General features: G+C 40.2%; 1 protein-coding gene across 3 annotated transcripts in view; it reads right to left on the minus strand.

The window, feature by feature from the left end:
- ARID5B (AT-rich interaction domain 5B) overlaps positions 1-24,687 on the minus strand; it is a 188,920-nt gene that overhangs the window by 86,243 nt on the left and 77,990 nt on the right. For all 3 annotated transcript variants that reach the window (XM_061181548.1, XM_061181567.1, XM_061181557.1), the window contains one exon: positions 10,419-10,649. In XM_061181548.1, coding sequence (XP_061037531.1) covers positions 10,419-10,649 — 231 coding nt within the window. The remainder of the gene's footprint in view (positions 1-10,418; positions 10,650-24,687) is intronic.

Raw genomic sequence — 24,687 nt, forward strand, 5'->3', positions numbered from 1 at the left:
AGGTCAAGAAGTACTTGACTCTGGGGCTTCCCTGGTGGCGCAGTGGTTGAGAATCTGCCTGCCAATGCAGGGGACACGGGTTCGAGCCCTGGTCTGGGAAGATCCCACATGCCGTGGAGCAACTGAGCCTGTGAGCCACAATTACTGAGCCTGCGCGTCTGGAGCCTGTGCTCCGCAACAAGAGAGGCCGCGATAATGAGAGGCCCGTGCACCGCGATGAAGAGTGGCCCCCACTTGCCGCAACTGGAGAAAGCCCTCGTACAGAAACGAAGACCCAACACAGCCAAAAATAAATAAATAAAAACTAGTAAATTGGCCACATAAGATCTTAAAAAAAAAAAAAAAAAGAAGTACTTGACTCTAAGGAAGGTGATAAGATAGATGATAGAGATTTGAAGCCCTCTGGAATCTAGCAGAGTTTTTATATTATTTCCACAAGCATATGTTGTTACAAAGATGAATATGGCATGATTCTTACCCCCCCCCCAGGAGCTTAGACTCTACTGAAGAGAAATGCAGTTGATGCTGGTAACTTTAATACCAAGCAGAAGGAAAAAATAACTTTGGAAAAGTACTGAGTAACACAAAAGGGATAAGGAGCAAAGTGTCCAAGATGATTATTCTGAAGCTACTCGTTCAGCCTAGAAGCAGCCCTTTAAACAGCCAGGAAATCAAGCAGGCACCTTGCTCCTTTACCCGCTGCTGCGAAGCTTGTGCAGCCCTCCCTCTCTTATACACCCAAAGAAACATTTCCAATTTAATAAGAGACACATTGATTTTTCCTCCAAGAGGTTTCCTCTGGGTCTTAACCACAATGGGGCCTGTGAGAGAAGGACTCAGGAGCATGTGAGTCCTCAGGAGGTGACATCTTCTAGGAGGAAAAGAGTTCTGCTCGTGGAGGCTGTTTTTTTTGTCTACGCTGAAAGCCAAAAATGGCAGAGGAAAAAAAACTCATTCTCTGAGCTTCAAAGTCCAGAGTATCTTCCACCTCCTCACCTGAAATAACTTCCTCCTTTTCGAATCCCTCAAGGTCCAGCTGAAGATCCACTTCCTCTAAGAGGCCTCCCTGATCTCCGGGCCCTCTTTCATACATCTTTTAACTCCAGTGGCACCTAGACTTTGACCTTCTCAGTTCGCCCTTCACAGACTGCCCGGCAGCCTCCGTGAGATGGCAGAGCTTTCCCATTTGCAAAGCTTCACGATATCATCTCTTTGAACGCCAAAGTAACTCCAGACTCTTAGCTCCATGCTCCTCTCACTTTGTGGTGGAAGTGTGCCCACGGTGGTCAGCAGCCTGGGAGGGGGGCGGTACAACTCGCACGTCAGCAGCATGTTAGGCCTGTGACCCTGCAGCCACCATGTGACCCTAAGGTTGCTCATGGGTCAAAGGCAGGATTGTTAAAAGGATCACAGATAATAGCGGCAGTGACCACTGCTCTACGGTTTATCTCAACCACCTTGATTTGTAAGTGTCTTGAGAACAGAGACCAAAATCCCAACAACGCCTGGAGCTCTGCCTTCAACAGAGTTGGTGCTCAGTGAATGTGTGGATAAGCACCCAAGAAGCATCAGAACGCACAGCCTTCTTCTGCCCAAGTCCCATGTTCTTTCGTCCTCCAAGATGGCGACTGGGTAGCCAGAAAGGTGGTTCAGAGAGGAGAATCTTAGGGAGAGAATTTCTAGGCAACTTCCAAAGGGAGCATAAAGCCCAGATGATGGAATCAAGGCCCACGCCAGCCAGCAATGAGGAGATTTCCTGAGCAGGCAGCACAGCTAGCTCCTTTGCCAAGAGCTTGGCTACTCAGCGTCCTTTGAAAACCCATTTCCAAATCATGGCAAACGAAATTTAATTTTAAAAAGGGAAATGATTTATGTGCTACAGGAATAAAGAAGTGACAGAAGCAGGAAAGCTTGCATACATTTCATTTTTTTAAATTAGACCTATAATTTTTTCATTAAAAAAAAGGATGCCAAGTTGGGAAAGCCAAGGCACTCTAAGCAGAAAATTACAGAGAGGTGTACAATGAAAGTCCTGTCAGCATCGCAATCCCATGCCTTCAAAAGAGTCCCGGAGAACACAGGCTAGTTTACTACTGCCCCCTTCAACTTCTAAAGAGTTCCAGCTCTTAAAGGGCTCGATACTCACATCTGCTTCTCTGATGAAGTGGGAAGCCACTGGGAGATTTGAGCAGGGAAATGATCATTCTGACTGCTGTCTTGAAAAGAGACCAAAGGACAGCAAGGGCTAAGCAGGGAGACTGGTGTAACATAGACAAGAGAAGACGCTGGCATCAGAGTTTCTTGATCCCAATCCAATGGTTTTCATATTTTGAATCTTTACCATCATTCCTTTCTAAACCACTCCAACACATACCAATCCCTCTAAATCCTACAGAACCTATTTTACATTGATCATCTAGAGACCTGATGGTCAGTTATCTGTTTCCTGTCAGCCTGATGATCTCCGGAAATCTGCCAGATCTTTCCGAGCAGGGACCAAGGTGAGAGGCACGCAAGTATCATGGTTAAGAGTCACACTGTCTAGGCTCAAGTCCTGGTTTTACCACTTGCTAGCTGTGTCATGTTGCTGTGCTTAAGTGAGAGCAATGCTATCGATACACAGTATGCATGTATCCGTTCATTCATGTAACCGATATTTATTACATACCTACTGTGTGCCAAGTATGGTTCTGGTCTCCAGGCACATGGTTGTGAAAAGACAAAGGAGTTCCTTGCTCTTAAAGAGCTTACATATAGTATGGGCGGGGAGGAGGCAGACAGACTAAAACATGTAAAGAGACAAATATAGGAGTTCATTTCCGATAGGGATGAGTGATAGGAAGATAATGATACACTGGGTGATGGGATAGAGCCAGATTTGTGGAAGAGGGAAGGTCAGAGAAGACTTCTCTGGGGAGGAGACATTTGAGCTGAGGCTGGAATGACGAGAAGAAGCCAGACCCATGATATCTGTGGAAACACATTCCAGGCAGAAGGACAAACAAACAAGTATTTCTGGAATGAATGGATGTCGAATGAGTTTTAAGTAGCAAATGATACCTCATTTTCTCTAGCAGTCTGTACAGGTATGAAACGATTTTGTGCATGTTTTTTGAGGAATCACTGTGGACCCCATATGTGGTTAAGGTAGTATTGGGTGGTGCCAGAAGTACAAGAAGATTCTGTTAACGTGAGTGCCTAAGTAGTCCTTGCCATGTTCCATCTAAGTGCTTTAAGTGATTAACTCATTTAATCTTCACAACAACCCTGTGAGGCATGGTCTATACCTAGGAGGTATGGTCATGGCTATCCCACATTTTGCTAATACCCTTCCCACATACTACACTGTAAGATCCTTAAGAGCAGGGAATTTTTCTGTCTTGTTCACAACTGTGTGCACAGGCACCGCTTGCGGCACTGTAGGTATTGAATAGATATTGGCGAAACACAGGAGTGGATACGGGCATACTGTGTATCAGACAACGTCCCGGGCCCTAAGCGTCCCCAGAGAGCCTCACCCACAGTCCAAGGAACTTAAATCAATCCAGTTTCCCCGACAGGACAGAATGAAGGAGTTTAGAGAGAATCTTCATTTATCAAGAAGATTTTAAAAATCAAATGAACACAGACTTACTCGGGACCTCGTTCCACCAACCCTACCCCTCACCAGCACTTCTGCCTGTGATTTTTCAGTGACCTGGCTCCTTCCTGTAGTATGTGTGGTGTGTGTGTGCGTGCACGTTTTAACTGATAAAAATATCTGTTTCACCCTGGAGAGGAATATGTTGATCTTGCTAAAGTAATAGGATATAACTTTCTTGCTTTTCTCGATAAAATCCTAGGTGAAATATTAGCCAATATAGACACAAATCCTTTCTTCTGGGGGTGAACAGAGTGTATTGAACCCATGAGTCCAAATAGTTTCTAATAACCTATGGAGTCCACTCAGCTACAAAAGGAGTCCAGAGTTATTTTACAATACATTTTAAGTTCTAAAAACAGAAGAGAAATCCACTAATCCTACCCACTTCATATATCACGACTCTGTAAATTAATTTACAGTAGCAACATAAAAATTCTTTCTATTAACCCCCAAAAGGGTTGGCACCCTAGCTTCCAACGCCTCTGCCCAAGGAGGCCTGTTCTCCAGTCCTCTTTGTGTCTCGCTGTCCTGGAAGCCAAAGCCCTATGTCCACCATTCCATGTACTCTAGAGCACATCCCACACACCTCTACCAGCAGACGTACTGGAGTTTGGTTGACTATGTGGTATGATGAACTTAACATTCTCTCTGGCCCTGCTTTGGCAGCTACGTGGAATAAAGAGGAGGTACCAGGAGTGGTCGCGGTTAGACCATCCTCTAATGATAAACAGAACCTCTAGAAAATTTCCAAGACAAAGCAGTCCTCCAAGCGAGATCTCTGAAGGTGAAGGTCTTCTACGGAAACAGCAACGTACAAGAAGCACAACTCCTTTGCCACTCGGCTTCAGTTAAAGAGAAACATCTGCCTTGTTATCATTTGGGAGGTGGGTGGGCACCGCAGGCAGGCAGGCAGGGGAAGTCTGAATGTGGACAGGGGCCAGGAACAAAGCCATCAGATCATCGAAATCCACTGAGACCATGAAACCTACTTTGGCAAGGAAAAAATGTTTACTCACTTACAAATTCCCATGATCTTTAGCAAAACAACTGCCTTTCCTTTCATTTCCAGCAAAACATGTGATGTTTAGAGGGGAAGAGGCAGTGTCGTCCAGCTCGTCCTTTACACTTCAAAATAATTTTATAGGTCCTAAGTTTTCTTTCATAAAACGTCAAGGTTTCATCCCCTCTTCTGTTTCCCTCCCTCCCTTTGCTTTTTCTCCTTTTGTCTATAATGTCATTATTTCACCCCACAGGAAAACGGAAAGTTCAGGGCAGAGTCAGAAAAGCATCTTTAAAACATACTGTAAAAAGTAGAAAACTATTCTTTTCCATTAAGGTTCCAGTAAGAGCCCCAGAGCCTTAGGAAAACGGTTCCTTTATTATTCAAAGAGGAAGATGGGTTTAGATGACTACGTACAAGTTGTCTGAGGCCTAAGACTCCAACAGAAACAATAGAGAATCTTCATTTATCAAGAGAATTAAAAAAAAAAAAAATCAAGTGAATACAAATTTTTTCTGAGCCCAGCAAGTGGGCTGTTACTACTGGATTTTATAGATGGGACAAGTGAGGGGCCTTACGTCACTTGCCCAGAGCACAGCAAATCAGACGGTTGAGCCTTGATTAAACCAGGGCTATGTGCCTATAAGCCTGGCACTCTTTTTATTCAATACTATACCACGTTACCCCCCAGCCCCTCAGCAGAGGCTATGTCTTAATATTGATGTAGCCAACTTCTCCCCGAGGATCAGGGTTCACGGTGTTCTTCATGGGGACCAAACACCAAGATGACGGTCCACCTCATCTCTGTTCTGTTCGGGTGATTTACCACATCCTTCGTTTAACCCCATCCCACTCCTTGGTCAAGAAGCCCATGCACACACGCACACGTGCACACACCATCTGCCAAGGAACTTAGAAGCATGACTTCTTATGTCTCTCTGCAATTCAAAACTCAAACCAAAATAAACCATACTTTTATTAATTTTTTAACCAACTATATCTTCATCCATTTAGCCTTACCCACCTTTAAAAACTGATTTCATCTCATTTACATTGGGTCTGCCTCACATCTCTGATAGAAGCCAATACCTTAAAGTTATCCATTTATCTACCATACTGCGGGTGCCTCTGTTTGGATTTAGCTGTCAACACCTCACACATGTGAAATCAATTTGTGTGACATTAATGTAAACATTGTGCATTACAAACTGGTGGACATTTTATTGTTCTAACAGGAAAAACAGACAAAATGTTTGCAGGTGTGTGTTTTCTCTACAGCACAGACAATAACACACTATAAATGACAGTACGTGTTTTACAAAAGGATCATCACATTATAAAAAGAGGTAAAAGTAAGGTGGGGGGCTGTCAGAGAATGTCTTATGCTAGCAGATTCTGACAGGACAGTAGGGGGCGGGAATTATATGTAGGGTAAAGATTTTTATGAAAAAAAATGCCATTCATAATGTCACTTTCCCCTCATTGTTATTATAACCTCATTTCCTAATTGCATGTGCAAGACAACCAGTTTTCATAATGCTTTAGTGTGGAGTCCATTGCTTTAGTTTTAAAAATAGTCAACTCTCTTGTGCTAAGAAAACAGCACATTGCCTTTCAGAGCATTGTAACTGACAAGATGGAAGAATGCGGGCAGGATGCTGAGGCTGAAGCTTTTCAACCACCTAACATTAATACGATTCAATTTATGCTTATGTCATAGGTTTAGACATTGTGCTGCAGTGTAAGCAAGGAAGGGACTTGAATAAAATACACTGAAGAAAGCAGATGGTATGCTATCAAAACCCTTCAAGCCTAAAATAACCTTTCCCAAGTAAGGAGAATAGTTAATTAAAACCAGGATATATTTACTCTATGCTGAATATCTCAATGTAAATAAAAATCAAAATGACACTACTGTCATGTGGGACTAAATGATGAAATTTCATCTATTCTCTTTTTCTTTCATAGTTTCTAATCAAACTTTTCATTAAACAGCTTCATAAAATTCCATGGAGAATTTATTTACAAGGACTCGTTGCAGATTTAAAAGCCTTACTTTTATTGTTCAATTAAATTTGTTATTCAGTGGACGACATTAAAACAATGGGAAAGGGGTGGGGTGTCTGAGCAGTTGGGCAAGGTGGTCACACGAGCAAAGTCCATTTTCAGAGACGAACCTGGGGAATGGGAGTAAGCTGGATGGCACACAGAGGAAACGAGGGGACATCCCTGCTCGAGAAAGCAAGCCCAGATCCGTTCCAAAGCCACGGCCTGGGTTTGTCCCAGCCCGGGTCCACCGACTCACATTCATGTCCTACTGGTAGAGGGGGCATCAGGCCATTTATAAATCCCACCCAGACAGCATGGCCTCCTGAGGGTGATGACTAAGGGCAAACAAATCTAAGAGAGACCAACAGCTGACCCAGGGCAAAGGCAGCCATTCCTAATGGAGTCTGGACCTGAATTTTAAATGATCTAGGTATTTCTAAAACTTTTCTAATAACCTCTCTCCCTATTTTTACTTTTTAAAAATTTTTATTGGAGTATAGTTGATTTACAATGTGGTGTTAGTTTCAGGCGTACAGCAAAGTGAATCAGTTATGCATATACATGTATCCACTCTTTTTTTTTTTTTTTTTAAGATTCTTTTCCCGTATAGGCCATTACAGAGTGTTGAGTAGAGTTCCCTGTGCTATACAGCAGGTTCTTATTAGTTATCTATTTTACATATAGCAGTGTGTATATGTCAATCCCAATCTCCCAATTTATCCCTCCCCTTCCCGCCGCTTCTCCCTATTTTTAAAAACCAGATCCAGCTCTGCCTTTTCCATGAGGCTTTCCCTGACCCCTCGCCATGATATGACCATCTTTTCCAGCCAGGCCATCTCCTGCATGCCCCCAGCTCACTGTGAAATGCCTACTGCACGTGCCTTCTACAGCACTCACCCAATACTTCATCACTGACTTTCCTGTAACATGAGTTAACCTTTCAGGTGAGTTAATCCTGTCTTCCCCAATTAGATTTTAAATCCTCAAAACAAGCAAGGATTGTGTTTTATTTATCTTTGGAACACCCCCCTCCCACCCTCACTCCGTAACCCCATTTAATAAAAGAAAGCAAAAGATATATTAGTTAATAAAATAAACATTATTTAATCATAGGAAAGCAGACACTGTCCTTTCGAGAAGGACCTTGGAGGTATTTTATGGCAATTTATGAATTTCATGTGTCAAAGGCATAGCTGCTAAATGCTATGCACTCTTTGCCATCAGCTCCACCATTCATCCACCTGGTAATATGGCTAATAAAATTTGATTTTTCCAGCCTAGGCATACTGTTACCTAAATTACATTTGACCAATTACTGAAGTCACCAAACGTGTGGTACAGAATATATACTGTGCAGAAAATTCATCTGTGGGCCCCCCGGCACTCGCGGTAATCTGACAGAAGTGTTTCAGTCATCTGGCAGTGTTTAATATTAGGAACATTTGTTTAATGCCAGTCACTAATTAAATTTATGTTCTTCCACCAACTGTTGGTTGGAGAAATCCAACCCCACGTTTCAACAAACCCTTTAACCCATGTTGATTTCAAATATAACCAGTTGGAGGTTTAAAAGGAATTTCTCTGGAAATTGAGATGTATGACCAGAAGTGCAAGGTGGGGGAGGGATGTTGGTGAACGTGTTCAAATTGGGTCAGAATAAGCTTTTTTTCTGTTCACTTACTAAAATGAAACCCTGTAAGAAGTCCCAACTATTTGAAGTATAAACTTAACTAAAAAAATCTGATATTCTAATTTTTAGACTAGCCATCTAGAAGCTCTTTAAAGGTACCTTTATTCCAAAAGAAAGCTTCCACTTTAAGAGGCTGGAGAAGAAAAACAGCATTAAAATTAGCTATACCAGAAGAAAATTCCAGAAAACGTTCAAAAGTCAGATGCTTGTGTTTGTGAGAACATTTAAAACTAATTTAGTAACTCTTAAACAACCACTGTGATCGCTGTTAAACTGGAACTTCTATTACCAATTCTAGATACAACAGCTTTGAAACTCCATGACTAATAACTCTTAAATTAGCCAAAAAGGTTAAAACATTTTTTCATTATATTACACTGTGAAACTCTAATTTTGAATACTCTTAAATGACGGAAAGCATTTTTTCAGTTCTATTTTGTTTCAGGAATTTAGAGACCTCTTGAGCAGCAAGCAGGACAGAGAAACCCTTTGTCCTGGGAGTAGGGGCTAGAGATGAAAAACTCAAAAGAGAAGTATTGAAAAGGGAAGATTTATAAATGTTGATCTGAAAAGAGAGTATGTTTTAAAAATGTATTAGATACATTCATCTACTTAAATAAAAAGGTTATTTGAACATTAAGAACGATAAGAAAATCATAACTTGCATAAACACTATTACTCTCTTATAGACCGATAAGCCAGAGTTGTGAAAGGCACCTGGAAAAAGTTTGTAACAACAAAAAGTCATGTCTAATAAACTTAGGTCCCCTTCCTCTCTTTTCTCCCTTCGTTCTTGGAGCAAGATGAGCCATCTGGTCACCCTACCCTCATCTGCCCACACACCTACTACTTACAATACCCCCGCAGCAGCTCCAGGGCTGCTGGAGTCGTGAACAATCAGACTGGAGAGGCCACCGTGGACCCCCAAACCACGGTGAGGCCTGTAATGGCTGAACAGAATAATCTGAATCTGAATAATCCGCAAAATTAGGCATCCTCGGAAAGACATTACCCAACAGAATCAAGGAATGTTCTGCCCCAAGGGACCCCGTCATACTCTCTAGGCCAGGGGTCTCCACTGCGTCTGCACCCAGATACCCACACAGGGGCCAGCGCGGCTCAGTCATCACCCCGCTCACTCTACGGTGGTGATTCCCAGAGAAGGGAGAGGCTGAGAGTTGGGGGTGTCTTTGCCTCTGTAAGTATAGGAACTGCCAGGCGACCCGTGTACTACGATGACGCGCCCCCCAGGGTATTCTGATGTCCCTGCCCAGCCTATTGAGAACCACTGATATGATCCAATCTCTTCAAGAAAGAGATGAGAAAGTGAAGATGTGAGAGATGTGATTTTATCTTGCCTCCAGTCTTTCACGGCATCATGAAAGGTCTCCTAAACTTAGGATGTGATCTCTTCTCTTCCTTCCTTTCTATCTACAGAGATCTCATGACCAATCAGCTGAACAGAGATGCAGATACAGATATGTGTGCACATATCCATCTTTGATGGGCACAGTGAATAAAGATATATGTATATGACAAAATTAAGGGGCATGGGGATCTATTATCTATCTATATCTATCTATCTATCTATATCTATTTATCTTATGATACTGAAGTGGTTAAACTGGTGTGTTTTTTTTTAAACTGGCGAATTTTTATAGCTCCTTATACCACTGAAAAGGAAGTGATCAGTTAAATGAAAAAAATCAGTATCTGAATAGCCGAACCCTTTTAAGAAGCAACTAGCATAAAAGCTTCCTGTCCTATGAAGTCCAATTTCAAGGTTGACCAAGCAACTCCAGACTCTGTCTTGAACAACAAATTCTAAAGAATAATCCTGGGCCCTGGTACACACAGGCTGCCAAGTAGGCAATGACGTCTTATGCCGCAATCACTGGGGGGAGGGGAGGGGTGGGTGGCACACTGGGCTTGTCAAAGTAAGCCCCGTTCCCCATCGCTGCTCTTCACAAGAACTGAAAACAGCCAAACACACACGCACAAGTTTCATGTAGGAAAAAAAAAAAAAAAAGACTCACCAAACTCATCGCATATGCTCTCATTTTCTATGAGAGTTGGGTGGTCAAAGGTGTCCCGACAGTACAGGATCTGAGGGTTCTTGCTGACCACTGCGATGCCCCCCAGGGCCAACGCAAACTGGTCCGTGAGAATGGAAGACGGCTTATCCTGGATGCGTTTCAGCATCGAGCGGTAGCGGCAGTACTGAGGGTAGCTGAGAACTATCACGTTCGTTTCTTCCTCGTCCTCCCCTAGACAAACGAGAAAACACTTCCATTACCCTTTTCCCTCCAACAGAGAACTGTCGTGGCCCTGGCATCATTTCAATGAGCACCTCTGGTTTTGTACTAAAAACAGAGTCTTCAAAAAGACTCTTGTATCAGTTTATCTTTAGCACAGTTCGGCTACTGCCAGCATCCTCTCAGCACCATCACCCCTCCAGCTCCATGAGAAAGCCTCAGGCAGAGAAAAGGAAAAGAGTGGGATGGATAACCCCACAGACAGATTAAGCAATGTTTAGGTCACCGGCAAGCAGCAGAACCAGAAAACTGTCTTGAAAGAATCTGATGTATATATACATTTTAAGCATTAAAGGCATCACCGTAGGAAAAAAATCAGAATTTTGTTGAGCTTCTTTATACTTCTTTCCACATTTTGGTATTGCTTTTATTTTGGATTATGTCATCTTTCAGCGCTTAAAGCCCCTGTAAAGGTCATCTGGCCCCAGAGCGATGTCTGTGGGTCTGAAGAGCATCGTCATCTGCTCTGGTGGTTGTTAGTTTTGCTCAATGTGTATTTCTCATTCTCTCTATGGTCCTGTGGAAAGGCCGTACTTCCCGGCCCATTGAGGACAAACGGCTGTGTGACTCGTTCTGGCCAATGAAATATGGCAGTAGTGGGCGGCTACTTTAAGAGCCAGTGTACAATGGACCACACTCTCTCCCTCCCTTTGTTCTGGATATCTGTAATGTTTCAGACAGTGGCTACTCTGCCAGTCCTGGTCTTGAGTGAGGATAACACGGAGCAAAGCCCGTGGTTGGTCCTAAATGGATGTATAAACGTAAGCACTTGTTGTTTCAAGTGAGACTGTGATTTGGAGGTTGTTTTTGCAGCGTGATCTATCTCAATGTGACTGATACATCCACCTTCCCTGCCCTCCCCCCAACCCATACCCCCTATCTTCTAACGTTTCTCAAATCCATCTGGTAACTTAGCACAACGCAGAGGACCACACTGAGAGGACTCCCCAGGCATCTCTGTGAGAGCTCCATCAGAGCCAACTTAACTCAGGAGAACGCTTCAGCAACTTTAATGAAACTCCCTCTTACAATGATCTTAATGCTTATTTACACCTCACCATATTAAGTGCTCATTTATAAAACCCAGATTCTGCGTGGATGAATCCTTCCTTCATCTTAAGCTTGAGAAATGGCACCCCCTCCCTTTGGTATCCTGCCACCTGCACAACGTCAAGCTGAATTTAGGCTCCATGACCCAGTTTGCCATCACTCTCTATAACCACATCATCAGGGCGTTTGTAAGCAATTCCCAGATATGTCAGTTGCTTATCCACAGGGAAAACACTCAATATTTCAAGCCTTTACCATGCTGCAGGGAACTGCACAAAACAGTTGTTAAGGATACCAACACTGTCGTGGCCATCTGGTAACCAGTGGGAGACGAATGAGTAAGGATGGAACATAATGATGGGACATAACCAGTACCAAAGGAAGGTGTGCATGTGACCTTTTCAGATAGGAGGCCATTACCCAGATGTATTTCTAATTATGTTCACTTAGTTCCTCAGGCTGGAGGCTTCTTTGAGAATGGAGACGTTTAGCTGCTTTCCAGATGACATCTTTTAACGGTTTACGTTGCTAAGACTCCTGCCTGGCTTGTGGGTAGCCACTTCATCAGCTGGCACACTTAATTAAAAGGAAATATGTCTACACTGAAAGCAAGTCCCCAGTGAAAAGTAGTTCTGAGATGCTGATCTATGTCCCAAGACATGCCAATTTGAGATTTTTACAGTAGATCAAGACACTAGTTCACACTTTGGGTTCAAATGTGTGCTTTCTAGAGAGTTAAAGCAAAAAAATGTTTTAGTGGAAATATCTACCTAACATCATCAGAACTCCAGAGTGTCTAAGTACTATTGGAAGAAGCAGCCCATAATGTGTCAATTGCATCATTACACTCTATTTGTCCAGGATGACCAAGATTTGTCCAAGATCGTCCAAGATGAGAGACAGGGGTATAACCATGAACCCTCAGGACTTATTTCAGCATGCTCAGCCCCTAATGCCATCTCCTGTACATAGTAAATACTGTTCAAATATCCGTTGATTCCAAATCTCTTGGCTTTCTGTAATGGGTGGGGGGTGGCAGGAAGCTGTACTAGTTTCTCCAAGAATTCTTGAATGAAATGGAGAAAGTCATGCTTCTCAGGCTGAATAAAGATGAAAAAATGAATGCTTCAGAGTTAGTTTTATAGCAGAAGATGTCACCTGGACTCATGGGACCACCTCACTTCCTTCCTATCCCTTCATTCTCCTTCTGTTTTTCTCTGACCATTTTTCGTGATGATGCCATCTCTAGTTTCTTCTTAACTTTCTATTCTGGATGAAATCAGCCCCCTGGCTATGTTCTGTGTTTAGAAATAACTGGTTTTTTTTTTTTTTTTAACTCCACCTCCTCCTTCAACCATTTATCCCTCTTTCATCATGCAGTTTCTAAAACACTAACCAAAACATGTGGTCCTTCTCTTTCTGATGGAAAAAAAATAGCAAATTCCCTCTGACCCCAAGTCACGGAAACACATGCTATGATGTCCATTCATTCTGGAGATAGTATCTCTAAGAATGCTCCCAGGACCGCCCGCATCAGAAGCACATAGCGGGCTGTAAAGAGGCAGACTCTGGGGCCCCAATGAGAACCTCTGACTCAGAATCCCTAAGGTTGGGGCCCAGAAATTTATATTTTTAACAAGCTCCCAGGTAGTTCATGCACATTAAACTTTGAAAACACTACCTGAGTTTTACTTACAGTTATTTATTCAGTTGGGCTTTAATCTCTCTCCTCTCTCTCTCTATATATATATACATTTTTTTTTCTTTTTTTCCTGTTTTCAGGTATATGCTTCTATCCAAAACCCCAATGTACCTGAAACACAATACAGGACCAAATTCCCTTCTCCTTGCCACTTTCCTAGGACTGTTACAGGTATCACAGAAGACAGCAAATGTAAAAAAGCTCTCTTAACCAAAAATATGAGGAACTGAGGAACTGTTTTCTTGTTTAGGAAGCAGAGCAAAAATACTAGTGCAATTTCTTGTGCTAATAAAAAAACATTAAAATTTACAAAGGCCTTTCACACAGCATATCTTTTGTTTGTTTGTTTCTCACAACAACCCTATTAGCATGACAACCTGTTAATTAATATTCCCTTAGAGATGGGAAAGTTGAGGTTCAGACACCCAAGTGACTAGTCCAGGATCTCAAAGAACTAGAAAGTGATGGAGGTGAGACTATAACCCAATCTTTTAACTCCAAGTTTGATGAGCTTTTCATTATGACAAAATGTCACTAATAATAATAATAATAACAACATTCCTTAGGGTAATATCTTGATTTCTTTTCCCATGTGGGTGTAGCTGAAATAAAATATTTTTCCTTTGACATATTATTATTATTGTTGTTGTTATTGCTGTGGAAGAGATTTAACTAACTTACAATATTAGGGATGAGGATGGTGGTCTTTGATCAAGTAAAATAGGAGACATCCGTTTCATCAAGAACTGTTGAATTCAGCCAGTTATAAGCCAGAATTCTTCTACTCTGGTTAAGCTGACGTGTCCTTATTTTGGAACACTGAAATTCCCATTGTAACGATTTAACATTATTGACACACCTTTCATGTTTATCAACTTTCTACTTTCTATCCACATGATAGGAAATAAAGTCAACTCTAGGCTGTGCAAGCCTAGAACCGCTGCCCCTCACTGAGAGGTTAGAGGCACAGCTGGGACCTGGTCTAATGTGGCAGTGCTTAGTGATTCCAAAAAAAAAAAAAAAATTATAACTTTGTTGCTTATTAGCAGAACCATCCATTTGGACCAGAATTTTGGCACTGTTTGGACAGAAGCAAATTTCCAACCTTTCAACTAGATATTCCCAGAGGAGCTGCCTTTACTATGTACAAAAGCAGAGAAAGTCCATGAGACCCTCAGGACTCCTGTGAAGAGGTTAACAAGCATTCTAGGTGAGAGTCAAGAGAAAATCCAGAGTAAAGGTGAGATCTGGAAGAACCAACAATTCATCTAGGTCAAAGTTTCCCTGAGTGAAGATACCCTGGATCTCTTCTATGGAGTTTAGGCAGAAGTTTCTTGAACCGAAGAAACTTTTTTTTTTTTTCCAAGACAAAGTGTGGTCACCTTAATATGAAAGGTATGTACAAGAGAGTACAAAACTGAGTTTGGAAGAGCTTTCCAGGTCTAAAATTCTATGATCCTATAACTTCCTCCTAAGCCTTTGCATTAACTTCTTCCTGATACAGCTACAAAAATATTAAATTGTTCAACAGCTGTCATATTTTATTTTGCCCTAGTACACTAAGAAACAAATAAAGCCAAACAACCTTTCAAGAATTCTTAAATTCCTCAGCTACTTCTTTCCTCCTATGCATTTCATACACACACAAACAAATACTCCTATGCAAAGTTACGCACGAAACAAGGGCTGACAGTAAACGCTGTGTAGGACATCTCTCCCTGCCCAATTCGTAATAGGTCTAGCAGATAAATCTCAGAATGAATAAAGAGTGGATAAATTGCACATTTGTTTAGCAAGAGACAAACAAAGTGTTCCTGGAACAAAGATTTTCTTTCAGCCACACCCACATAGGAAAAGAAATCAAAGTATTACCCTAAGGAATCTTTCTCCAACACACTCTAGTTGGTTGGGTTATATACACATTACTTGATTTCTGTCAACAGAAAATGACCAGCAATAAATTACTGGTACCAAAGACTGAAATTTCAAACCATAATTATGATATTCTATTAAAACGTCATCCTGTTCCTCAAGTCCCCCTCCACCAAAAAAAAAAGTGTGCCTATTTTAAAATGAAATATTCAAAGGGAATAAGAGTCCCCAAATTACTAAGCCTTATTTCAACTTCAGTGAAAAGAACTTTGCCTATTAAAAGTTAATACCTAAAGTACACTGCTTGTAATGCTCAACCAAAATTACTCTAATCCTGCACTTATATCATAATTACACGTTTTGTTAACCTCTCTCAATGTCAATTTTTCACTTATTTATATGTTTTCAAAGTCCAAAACAGAATTCCACTGAGAAACTGTAATTATAACGTGAGACTCCACCCAAGCTTTTCAAACAGTAACTGTATACCATTGCTTTAATCCTCAGTGTTGGGCTGGGAGGGGGGAGAAGGTGGGGGGAGATGGTAAGAGCAGGCATTCATTCTGAATAGCACGTTGCTCAAGTCGTCTTTGTAAAAAGAGAGATGCATGAAATAGCAAACACAATGAATTAATGGAGCATTGACTTTCAAATATCCATAATGCTATTTTTTTTAAATAGATAATGGTGGCCAAATGCACAGAAGGCTGAAAACATAAATTCCGGAGGAGAAATTTGCTTTTATCTCTTACACAACAATTTAGAAATGTAACTTTCTTTTTCATTCTGTGGGGAGGAGGGAAGGCTTGTTTCGGAAACATCACACTATTATGCTTACTGAAAACCACTATAATCTATTTCTAACATCACAGTAAGCTTAAAAAAAAAAAAAAAAAAAAAAAAACTTAAAAAAACCCTCGCACCAGGATTTTATAGAGCCTGGTGGAAAAAGTATGCATGTTCCTTCCTGCACCTAATTACCTCAACTGAAAAATCTGCCAAGTATTTTGCCCTTTAGTTCTCTTAATCGTATTAGGGCAAATGCATTTGGATGCCAATAGAAACAAACATTTAAAGATTTTCACTTAAAAGATTCCAAATATGTATGAAGGTTATGTTTGAGACACAATGTCCCTAGTCCTTCAAAGATGATATACAGTGTTCTTTTTTTTTCCCCAAGCAAATATGAATTTGCTCATGTTATAAAACTTGATGTCTAGTTTTGAGACAATTTAAGTAAAATAATGTCAATATGAGAGGCTCTTACAATGATTTATGCTTCTTTCTGTTACTTTATTACATTAGACATTCCTTTCTCAAAGCTTTATACTTTTCACTGTGCTCCTAGCAACGACCCAAGGCAAAGCATCAACTTTATATACCTGGCACCATTCCAATTCTTACTGCTATTGACAATTATATTGAAGTTTCCACTTAATTGCTACTCTGTTGTGACACTGAATATTTGTCATAATTAGGCATTTCCTATTTTCCATCCATTCATTTTTGATTATTACTGAAAATGAAATTTTTTTATTCCAGAAAACCTAAGCATGAAAATTCTACAGATAAGAGTAGCTACAGCTGTTACTATCATTACCAACATTGTAACATGCAGAAAAAAAAAAAAAAAAGAAAAGAATATAATTTCTCGGAAGGTAATTTTCCTTTCAGTCTAAGTGCTCTTATTCATCTTACAGTTACTCAATGATTTCCTGTTCTAATTACAGGACATTATACAGAAAGACGTTTGTAAAAGGAAAATGCAGCAGTGCATATGACTTAAATGGCCTGAATTGGTTGAAAGTGTTTAAAATTCACAGTTGTACATTAACTTTATCAATTCCTGATTACAATTCTGTGTAAACGTGTAATGTGTCCCTACATCTCTCATAAGGCAGTCAAACTAGTACCCAAAGTTAGTACACATCAAAGGGGAAAACACAGTTGCAGTTAAACTGACGTTGAAGAGTTGGGGTCGAGGAAGATCAGTTTTTTGGGTTTTTTTCTCACCAAAGCTGTTAAATTGGAGGCACGCCAAGATAAGGAGTGGAAAATATTAATAATAAAAATAAATTAAATGCCTGAATAAAAGGGAGAGAGAACAAGATTCCATCCAGAATAGAAATGAAAAGGCCACAAACTATTTCATAAAAACATACTGTGACGTAAATTGCACATCAGTATTGCACTGCTGTGGTTATTTTGAGAAATGGTTTGTACTGTAAGTCAGCTGGTGCTGCCCCACCCTTAATGATTTTGTAAGTCTCTACACAGTAAGCAAGTGGGGCAGCCCTGAGATTGCTAAGACAGAAAACAGACCTAGCCAAACAGAACTGACAATAAAAAGATAATGTACTTTTAACATAACAGAACAAGAAGATTGGTTTTATTAACTAAAAAAACCCTACTTTAAATGGTCCCCAGCTTGCCATTTGTTTTGATAAATGGAAAGACAGATCTTCCCAGGATAGGCAACAAAAACACCACTGGAGAACTTATAAAAAGAGAATATGGGAAAATATGTCAGTGCATGGTTACAAACAGAACAAAGAATATTTCAAATGTAAAACCCAGGGTTTTAACCAGCTGTTTCCAAAAGCAAGCCACTTCAAATGGATGGACACACAAATATAAAAATACGTGTTAATATGTTAATATCAGCTTTTGCCATACTACTGCTTCATCACTCAAAAAAAGAAGACAACAGAAAGCTAAACTAAAACCAAGCACTGCCATCACACTTCAAGGAACAAATGAACCTACTAGGAGGCAAAGCCAGCTCCACCACCAAGGGTCCCCCAAATGATCACTGAATTCTAAGCTGCATTCAAGAGCCATATTAGATTTGTTCTAGAGAATTTTGTGTCTGATTCCCACATGGCTCAATTCAGCCAAATTTAAATGTCATACAAGACAGGGATTATGCAACAGGTGTATCTACAGGTGAGACCACATGGCTAGAATGACGCATAGGTAAAAGTGGTGACCACATATGGGGTGTGATTCTAAGGGGTCTGATTTACCACAACCTGCCTCCCTTTCACAGGAATAACTGTTAAGCTACAGTCAACCATTCACTTTTAGTATCAGTGAGTTTCAGTGTCTGAAGAAGAAAATATAAAGAACCCTTGAGACCCCCTAGGAACCAGATCTTAGTCAAAATTTCTCCTACTCTAAAATTATGCCAAAGAGATTAATTTATCCACTTATTTATTTACTAGTGACCCAGGTAAGGCTATTATGTTGGATTTGAACTTAGCTCAACTCAACCCTCTCTTGCTTTACAAGAAGCTACTACTAAGATCCAGTTAGCCCCTCTGGTACCATGACAAAGTTGCTATAAGAGAAGGAAACTTGATCATCATTAGCACAACTGGTCTTAAAAATCATATTAACTTCTGCCATCTTTCCCCTTAAAATATCTACACAGCTTTTTATTCTTATTTGTAGCTTATGCCTGCCATCATTGCAAGAGTCACAATTCCATTTCTGCAGCAGCCATGTAAGCCTTTGACATTTGAGAGACCCTCCTGAACCCCCAAACTCATGAATAAACCTAATTAAGGTGTGATACTGGACAGATCAATAGCTAAATGATTAACTTCCACACATTAGTCTCTCAGCATGTAAGATCTGAATTTGTGCCTTAACAAAATGACATCACTATTTGTCATGACTTTCATGGACATGATTATTTCACTAGTCAACACTGATCAAGCTAAATCTCATCATTTCCAACATGGTTTGTATCAGGGGGAAAAATCTGTGTGTGTGGAGAACTAAACACCAAATGTTGCCAGACTGATTAATATTGATTACCTAGTGCTCAGCATTTTGAAGGCATTCTATACATATATACATACATACGCATACATATATGTGTGTGTGTATATATACACTACATAACAGAATATATATCTGGAAATAATATTATGTCATGGTATGGCTACTTTCATTAAAACTGTGTGGTCATTAAAAATACTAAAATCAAATAACATTTCAGGTCATGCAAAGATGCTTCTGTTATATTCAGTGAAAATAAGAAAGGTAAGAAATAATATATTCAGCCCCTTGTCTTTTGTTTAATAGCATTACTGAGATATAATTCACATACTAGATAATTCATCCATTTAAAATGCACAAGCTTTTAGTATATTCACAGAGTTATGCATCTATCACTACAGTCAAATTTAGAACATTTTCATTATCCCAAAAGAAACCCTAAACCCCCTCACTCCCACATCTCTTTGCCCCTCATCAGTCTTAGGCAACCACTAATCTACTTTCTGTCTCTATAGATTTGCCTATTCTGGACATTTAATATAAATGGAATCATACAATATGCGGTTCTTTTTGACTGGCTCCTCTCACTTAGCATAATGTTTTCAAGGTTCATACATATTGTAGAGTGTATCAGTATTTCATTTCCTTTTACTGCTAAATAATATTCCATTGTATGGACATACCACATTTTAGTTATCCATTCCATCGAGAGATGAGACATTTGGGTTGTTTCCACTTTTTGGCTATTATGGATAATGCTGCTATCAACATTTGAGTAAAAGTTTTTGGGTGGATATATGTTTTCATTTCTCTTGTGCATATACCTAAGAATGGAATTGATGGATCATATGGTAATTCTGTGTTTGCCCTTTTGAGGAACTGTCAGACTGTTTTCCAACGTGGCTGCACCATTTTACATTCTCTCCAATAGTGTATGAGGTTTCTGATATCTGCACATCCTCGCTAACACTTGTTATTATTTGTCTTTTTGATAGCCATCCTAGAAGGTGTGAAGTGGTATCCCATGTTGTCTTGTGTAATGCTTAAAAATCACTAATAGTTGGGTTCAGCTAGGTTATGAGATTATCTGGGATTCTTATTTTCTCCTTTGTTTGCCTGCATTTTAACTGTGCAATATTTTTTTAAAGATGTGGACATCTGGCAAATTTATATGGAATTTCAAGAGATCTCAAGTAGTTAATCTTAAGAAAGAACAAAGCTGGAGGACTTACACTTTCCTATTTCAAAACTTACTACAAATCTACAGTAATCAAAGCAGTGTGGTAATGGCAAAAGGGTCAAATGTGATTGACAGAATAGGGAGTCCAGAAATAAACTTTCAAATGTGTCAACAAGGGTGCCAAGATCATTCAATGGGGAAAGGACAGTCTTTTCAACAAATGGTGTCGGGAAAACTAAATATTGATAGGAAAAGAATGCATTGGAACCCTTACCTCATACCACATACAAAAATTAACTTAAAATTGATCAAAGACTCAAATTTAAGAGCTAAAACTACAAAACACAGGAGGAATCTTCATGACCTAGGATTTCACAATGGTTTCTTAAGCATGACACCAAAAGTGCAGGCAACAACAAGAACAAAAAAATAGATAAATTGGACTTCACCAAAATTTAAAACTTTTGTGCACCAAAGGACACTATCAAGAAAGTGAAAAGACAACCCTCAGAAGGGGAGAAAATGTTTGCAAATCATATATCAAATAAAGGATTAATACCCAGAATATACAAATAGCTCCTACAACAAAAAGACAAACAACCCAACTTAAAAGGACTTGAATAGATATTTCTCCAAAGAAGTTATACAAATGACACATGAAAAAAATGCTCAATATCATTAGTCACTAGGGAAATGGAAATCAAAACCATAATGAGATACTACTTCACACCTACTGGGATGGCTATTACTTTAAAAATAAATAAAACAATAAACTCCAAGTGTTGGTGAGGATGTGGAGAAATTGGAACCCTCATATATTACTGGTGAGAATGTAAAATGGTTGTAGCTGCAGTGGAAAATAGTCTGGAAGTTCCTTAAAAAGTTACATATTGAATTACCATATGACCTAGTAATTCCACTCCTAGGTATATACCCCAAAGAATTGAAAACAAGAACTCAAACAGATACCTGTACATCAGTGTAACAGCAGCATTATTCACAAGAGCCAAAAAGTAGAAACAACTCAAGTGTCCAATAACAGATGAACAAATAAACAATGTGGTTATGCATACAATGGAATATTATTCAGCCATAAAAAGGAATGAAGTTCTGATACATGCTACAATATGGATGAACTTTGAAAACATTATGCTAGTGAAATAAGCCAGACAAAGGACAAATAATGTATGATTCTATTTATATGAAGTATCCAGAATAGGCAAATTCTTACAGAGAGTAGGACAGAGGTTGCCAGGGGCTGGGGCTGAGGATAGAGGCAGGGAATAAGGAGTTATTGCTTAATGGGTAAAGAGTTTCTGTTTAGGATGATGAAAAAGCTGGAAATAGATACTGGTAATGGTTACACAAGACTGGGAATGTACTTAATGCCACTGAATTGTATGCTTAAAAATGGTTACAATAGTAAATGTTATGTACTCGTGTTTTACACAATTTAAAAAAAGAGGGGGCTATCTGGCAAGGGTTATATTTTCTATGTGGATGCCTTCTTAATTGCTTCTTGAAAGAAAAAGAGGTGTCTCTCCAACCAGTAACTAAAATATAAACTCCTGGAGGGCACAGAATCAGTGTCCTAGTTTCTTGTTATCCCTCCTAGACCTTTGAAGGACCACTGACAAATGCAATTGCCTACAGAGAGTATCGCAGTCAACATCTGAACCTTCTGTCAAACAGTAAGAGCAGTCATGTCACTAGTTCACTCTAGGCTCTGGACCAGCAGCTCTTCCCAAAAGGCTGAAAGGATGTGGAGAAAGTTATCCACCAAACAGTGTTTTAGTCATTGGCTGGCATTAGATGATGGGGACTGAGGTTGGGCAGTCATCTCATTTTTGTGACTTTTTAAAAAATAATTGCACCGCTTGAGGAGTGTGTGGACCACCCTCCAAGAGCTGAGCCATCTCCAAACAACAGCATTGACTTCTGAGAGCTCACATCCTCATGTGACAAGAGTTGCTTGGATTGCATTGTTTTCTTACATATTATCATAGGCCTTCTGGAGTGGCTTAACAAGGAGGGCAAAGGCTTCTTTCTTCTACCAGTGGCTCATCATGAATCAGGGGACTTCAAACTGGTGAACCCCTGGACCGAACCTGCATAGGCATGGGACAGATGCTCAACATCTGTGTCACTCACTATTCCACTCATCTGCCTGACAGTGAGCCTGAACTCAATACAGCCAATCTCCTTTACCCATCTACTACCCCTTAGTCATCTTAAGATCACTAAAGAGACAAATCAAAATACTGGTTTTGGAGAAGCCTCCTTTATTGATATATTAAGGCACCATAAACCATGGGCTTTGATCTTTCTCTTTTTTCATATATTTCCGTTAAAGGAGAAGCTTGGCAGTAGTAACAGAGTACTTTGGCCTGCGTTAAGATGCTCTGAATTCAGAAAAGCCAGAGCAATAAAGGTTAATGATGCTGATCCCTTTAAATGTAGCTGGAATGTTCTGCAAGGTTACCAGATTTTTAAAAATAAACTGCATAAAACCTAAGGATAAAAATTTTACATGATTTATATCAGAACTCTTGTACTTTAATAAATACAGACTCTAACACTTCAGATATTATCAAATGATATATAATATTTATTCTAATTATAGTCAATCACCATCTTATTTCATTCCATATCATGTTTAACATTTTCTACTGCCTATTAACAAAAAATTCATTCAGGGCTTCCCTGGTGGCGCAGTGGTTGAGAATCGGCCTGCCAATGCAGGAGACACGGGTTCGAATCCTGGTCTGGGAAGATCCCACATGCCGCAGAGCGGCTGGGCCCGTGAGCCACAACTACTGAGCCTGCGTGTCTGGAGCCTGTGCTCCGCAACAAGAGAGGCCACGATAGTGAGAGGCCTGCGCACCGCGATGAAGAGTGGCCCCCGCTCGCCGCAACTAGAGAAAGCCCGCGCACAGAAACGAAGACCCAACTCAGCCAAAAATAAATAAATAAATAAATAAAACTAAAAAAAAAAAAAATTCATTCAAATTTATGATAAAAATATAAATGTCCACTTAAAATTGGAAAAAGGCAAATATATGGTTTTTGAAAAACCTTTTACAGCAGGATTATTCAATAGAAACAATGTGAGCCAAGTATGTCATTAACATTAAAAAAAGTAAGAAGCAAACAGGTGAAATTTTAATAATCTATTTTATCTTTTTTAGCTCTAGTTTTTTTACTACTAAAAGTAATAATTCAATGGACATTTTTGTCTCCCCCCTTTAACTGAGATATAATTGACAAGGCTCTTTGGTGGGGTTAATGGTCGACTCCGGGAGGGCTCATGCCAAGGGGTATTTCCCAGAACTTCTGCTGCCAGTGTCCTTGTCCCCGTGGTGAGCCACAGCCACTCCCCACCTCTGCAGGAGACCCTCCAACACTAGCAGCCGTGTGGCTGACAGGGTCTTGGTGCTTCGGCTGGGTGTCAGGCCTGTGCCTCTGAGGTGGGAGAGCCGAGTTCAGGACATTGGTCCGCCAGACACCTCTCAGCTCCACATAATATCAAACAGCGAAAGCTCTCCCAGAGATCTCCAGCTCAATGCTAAGACCCAGCCCCACTCAACGACCAGCAAGCTCCAGTGCTGGACACCCTATGCCAAACAACTAGCAAGATAGGAACACAACCCCACCCATTAGCAGAGAGGCTGCCTAAAATCATAATAAGACCACAGACACCCCGAAACACACCACCAGACGCAGTCCTACCCACCAGAAAGACAAGATCCAGCCTCATCCACCAGAACACAGGCACCAGTCCCCTCGACCAGGAAGCCTACACAACCCACTGAACCAATCTTAGCCACTGGGGGCAAACACCAAAAACAACGGGAACTATGAACCTGCAGCCTGCAAAAAGGAGATTCCCAAACACAGTAAGTTAAGCAAAACGAGAAGACAGAGAAACACACAGCAGATGAAGGAGCAAGGTAAAAACCCACCAGACCAAACAAAAGAAGAGGAAATAGGCATTCTACCTGAAAAAGAATTCAGAGTAATGATAGTAAAGATGATCCAAAATCTTGGAAATAGAATGGAGAAAACACAAGAAACGTTTAACAAGGACCTAGAAGAACTAAAGAGCAAACAAACAATGATGAACAACACAATAATTGAAATTAAAAATTCTCTAGAAGGAATCAATAGCAGAATAACTGAGGCAGAAGAACGGATAAGTGACCTGGAAGATAAGATAGTGGAAATAACTACCGCAGAGCAGAATAAAGAAAAAAGAATGAAAAGAATTGAGGACAGTCTCAGAGACCTCTGGGACAACATTAAACGCACCAACATTCGAATTATAGGGGTCCCAGAAGAAGAAGAGAAAAAGAAAGGGACTGAGAAAATATTTGAAGAGATTATAGTTGAAAACTTCCCTA

The sequence above is a fragment of the Eubalaena glacialis genome, chromosome 1 (assembly GCF_028564815.1).
Source record: "Eubalaena glacialis isolate mEubGla1 chromosome 1, mEubGla1.1.hap2.+ XY, whole genome shotgun sequence".
Classification (NCBI taxonomy): Eukaryota; Metazoa; Chordata; class Mammalia; order Artiodactyla; family Balaenidae; genus Eubalaena; species Eubalaena glacialis.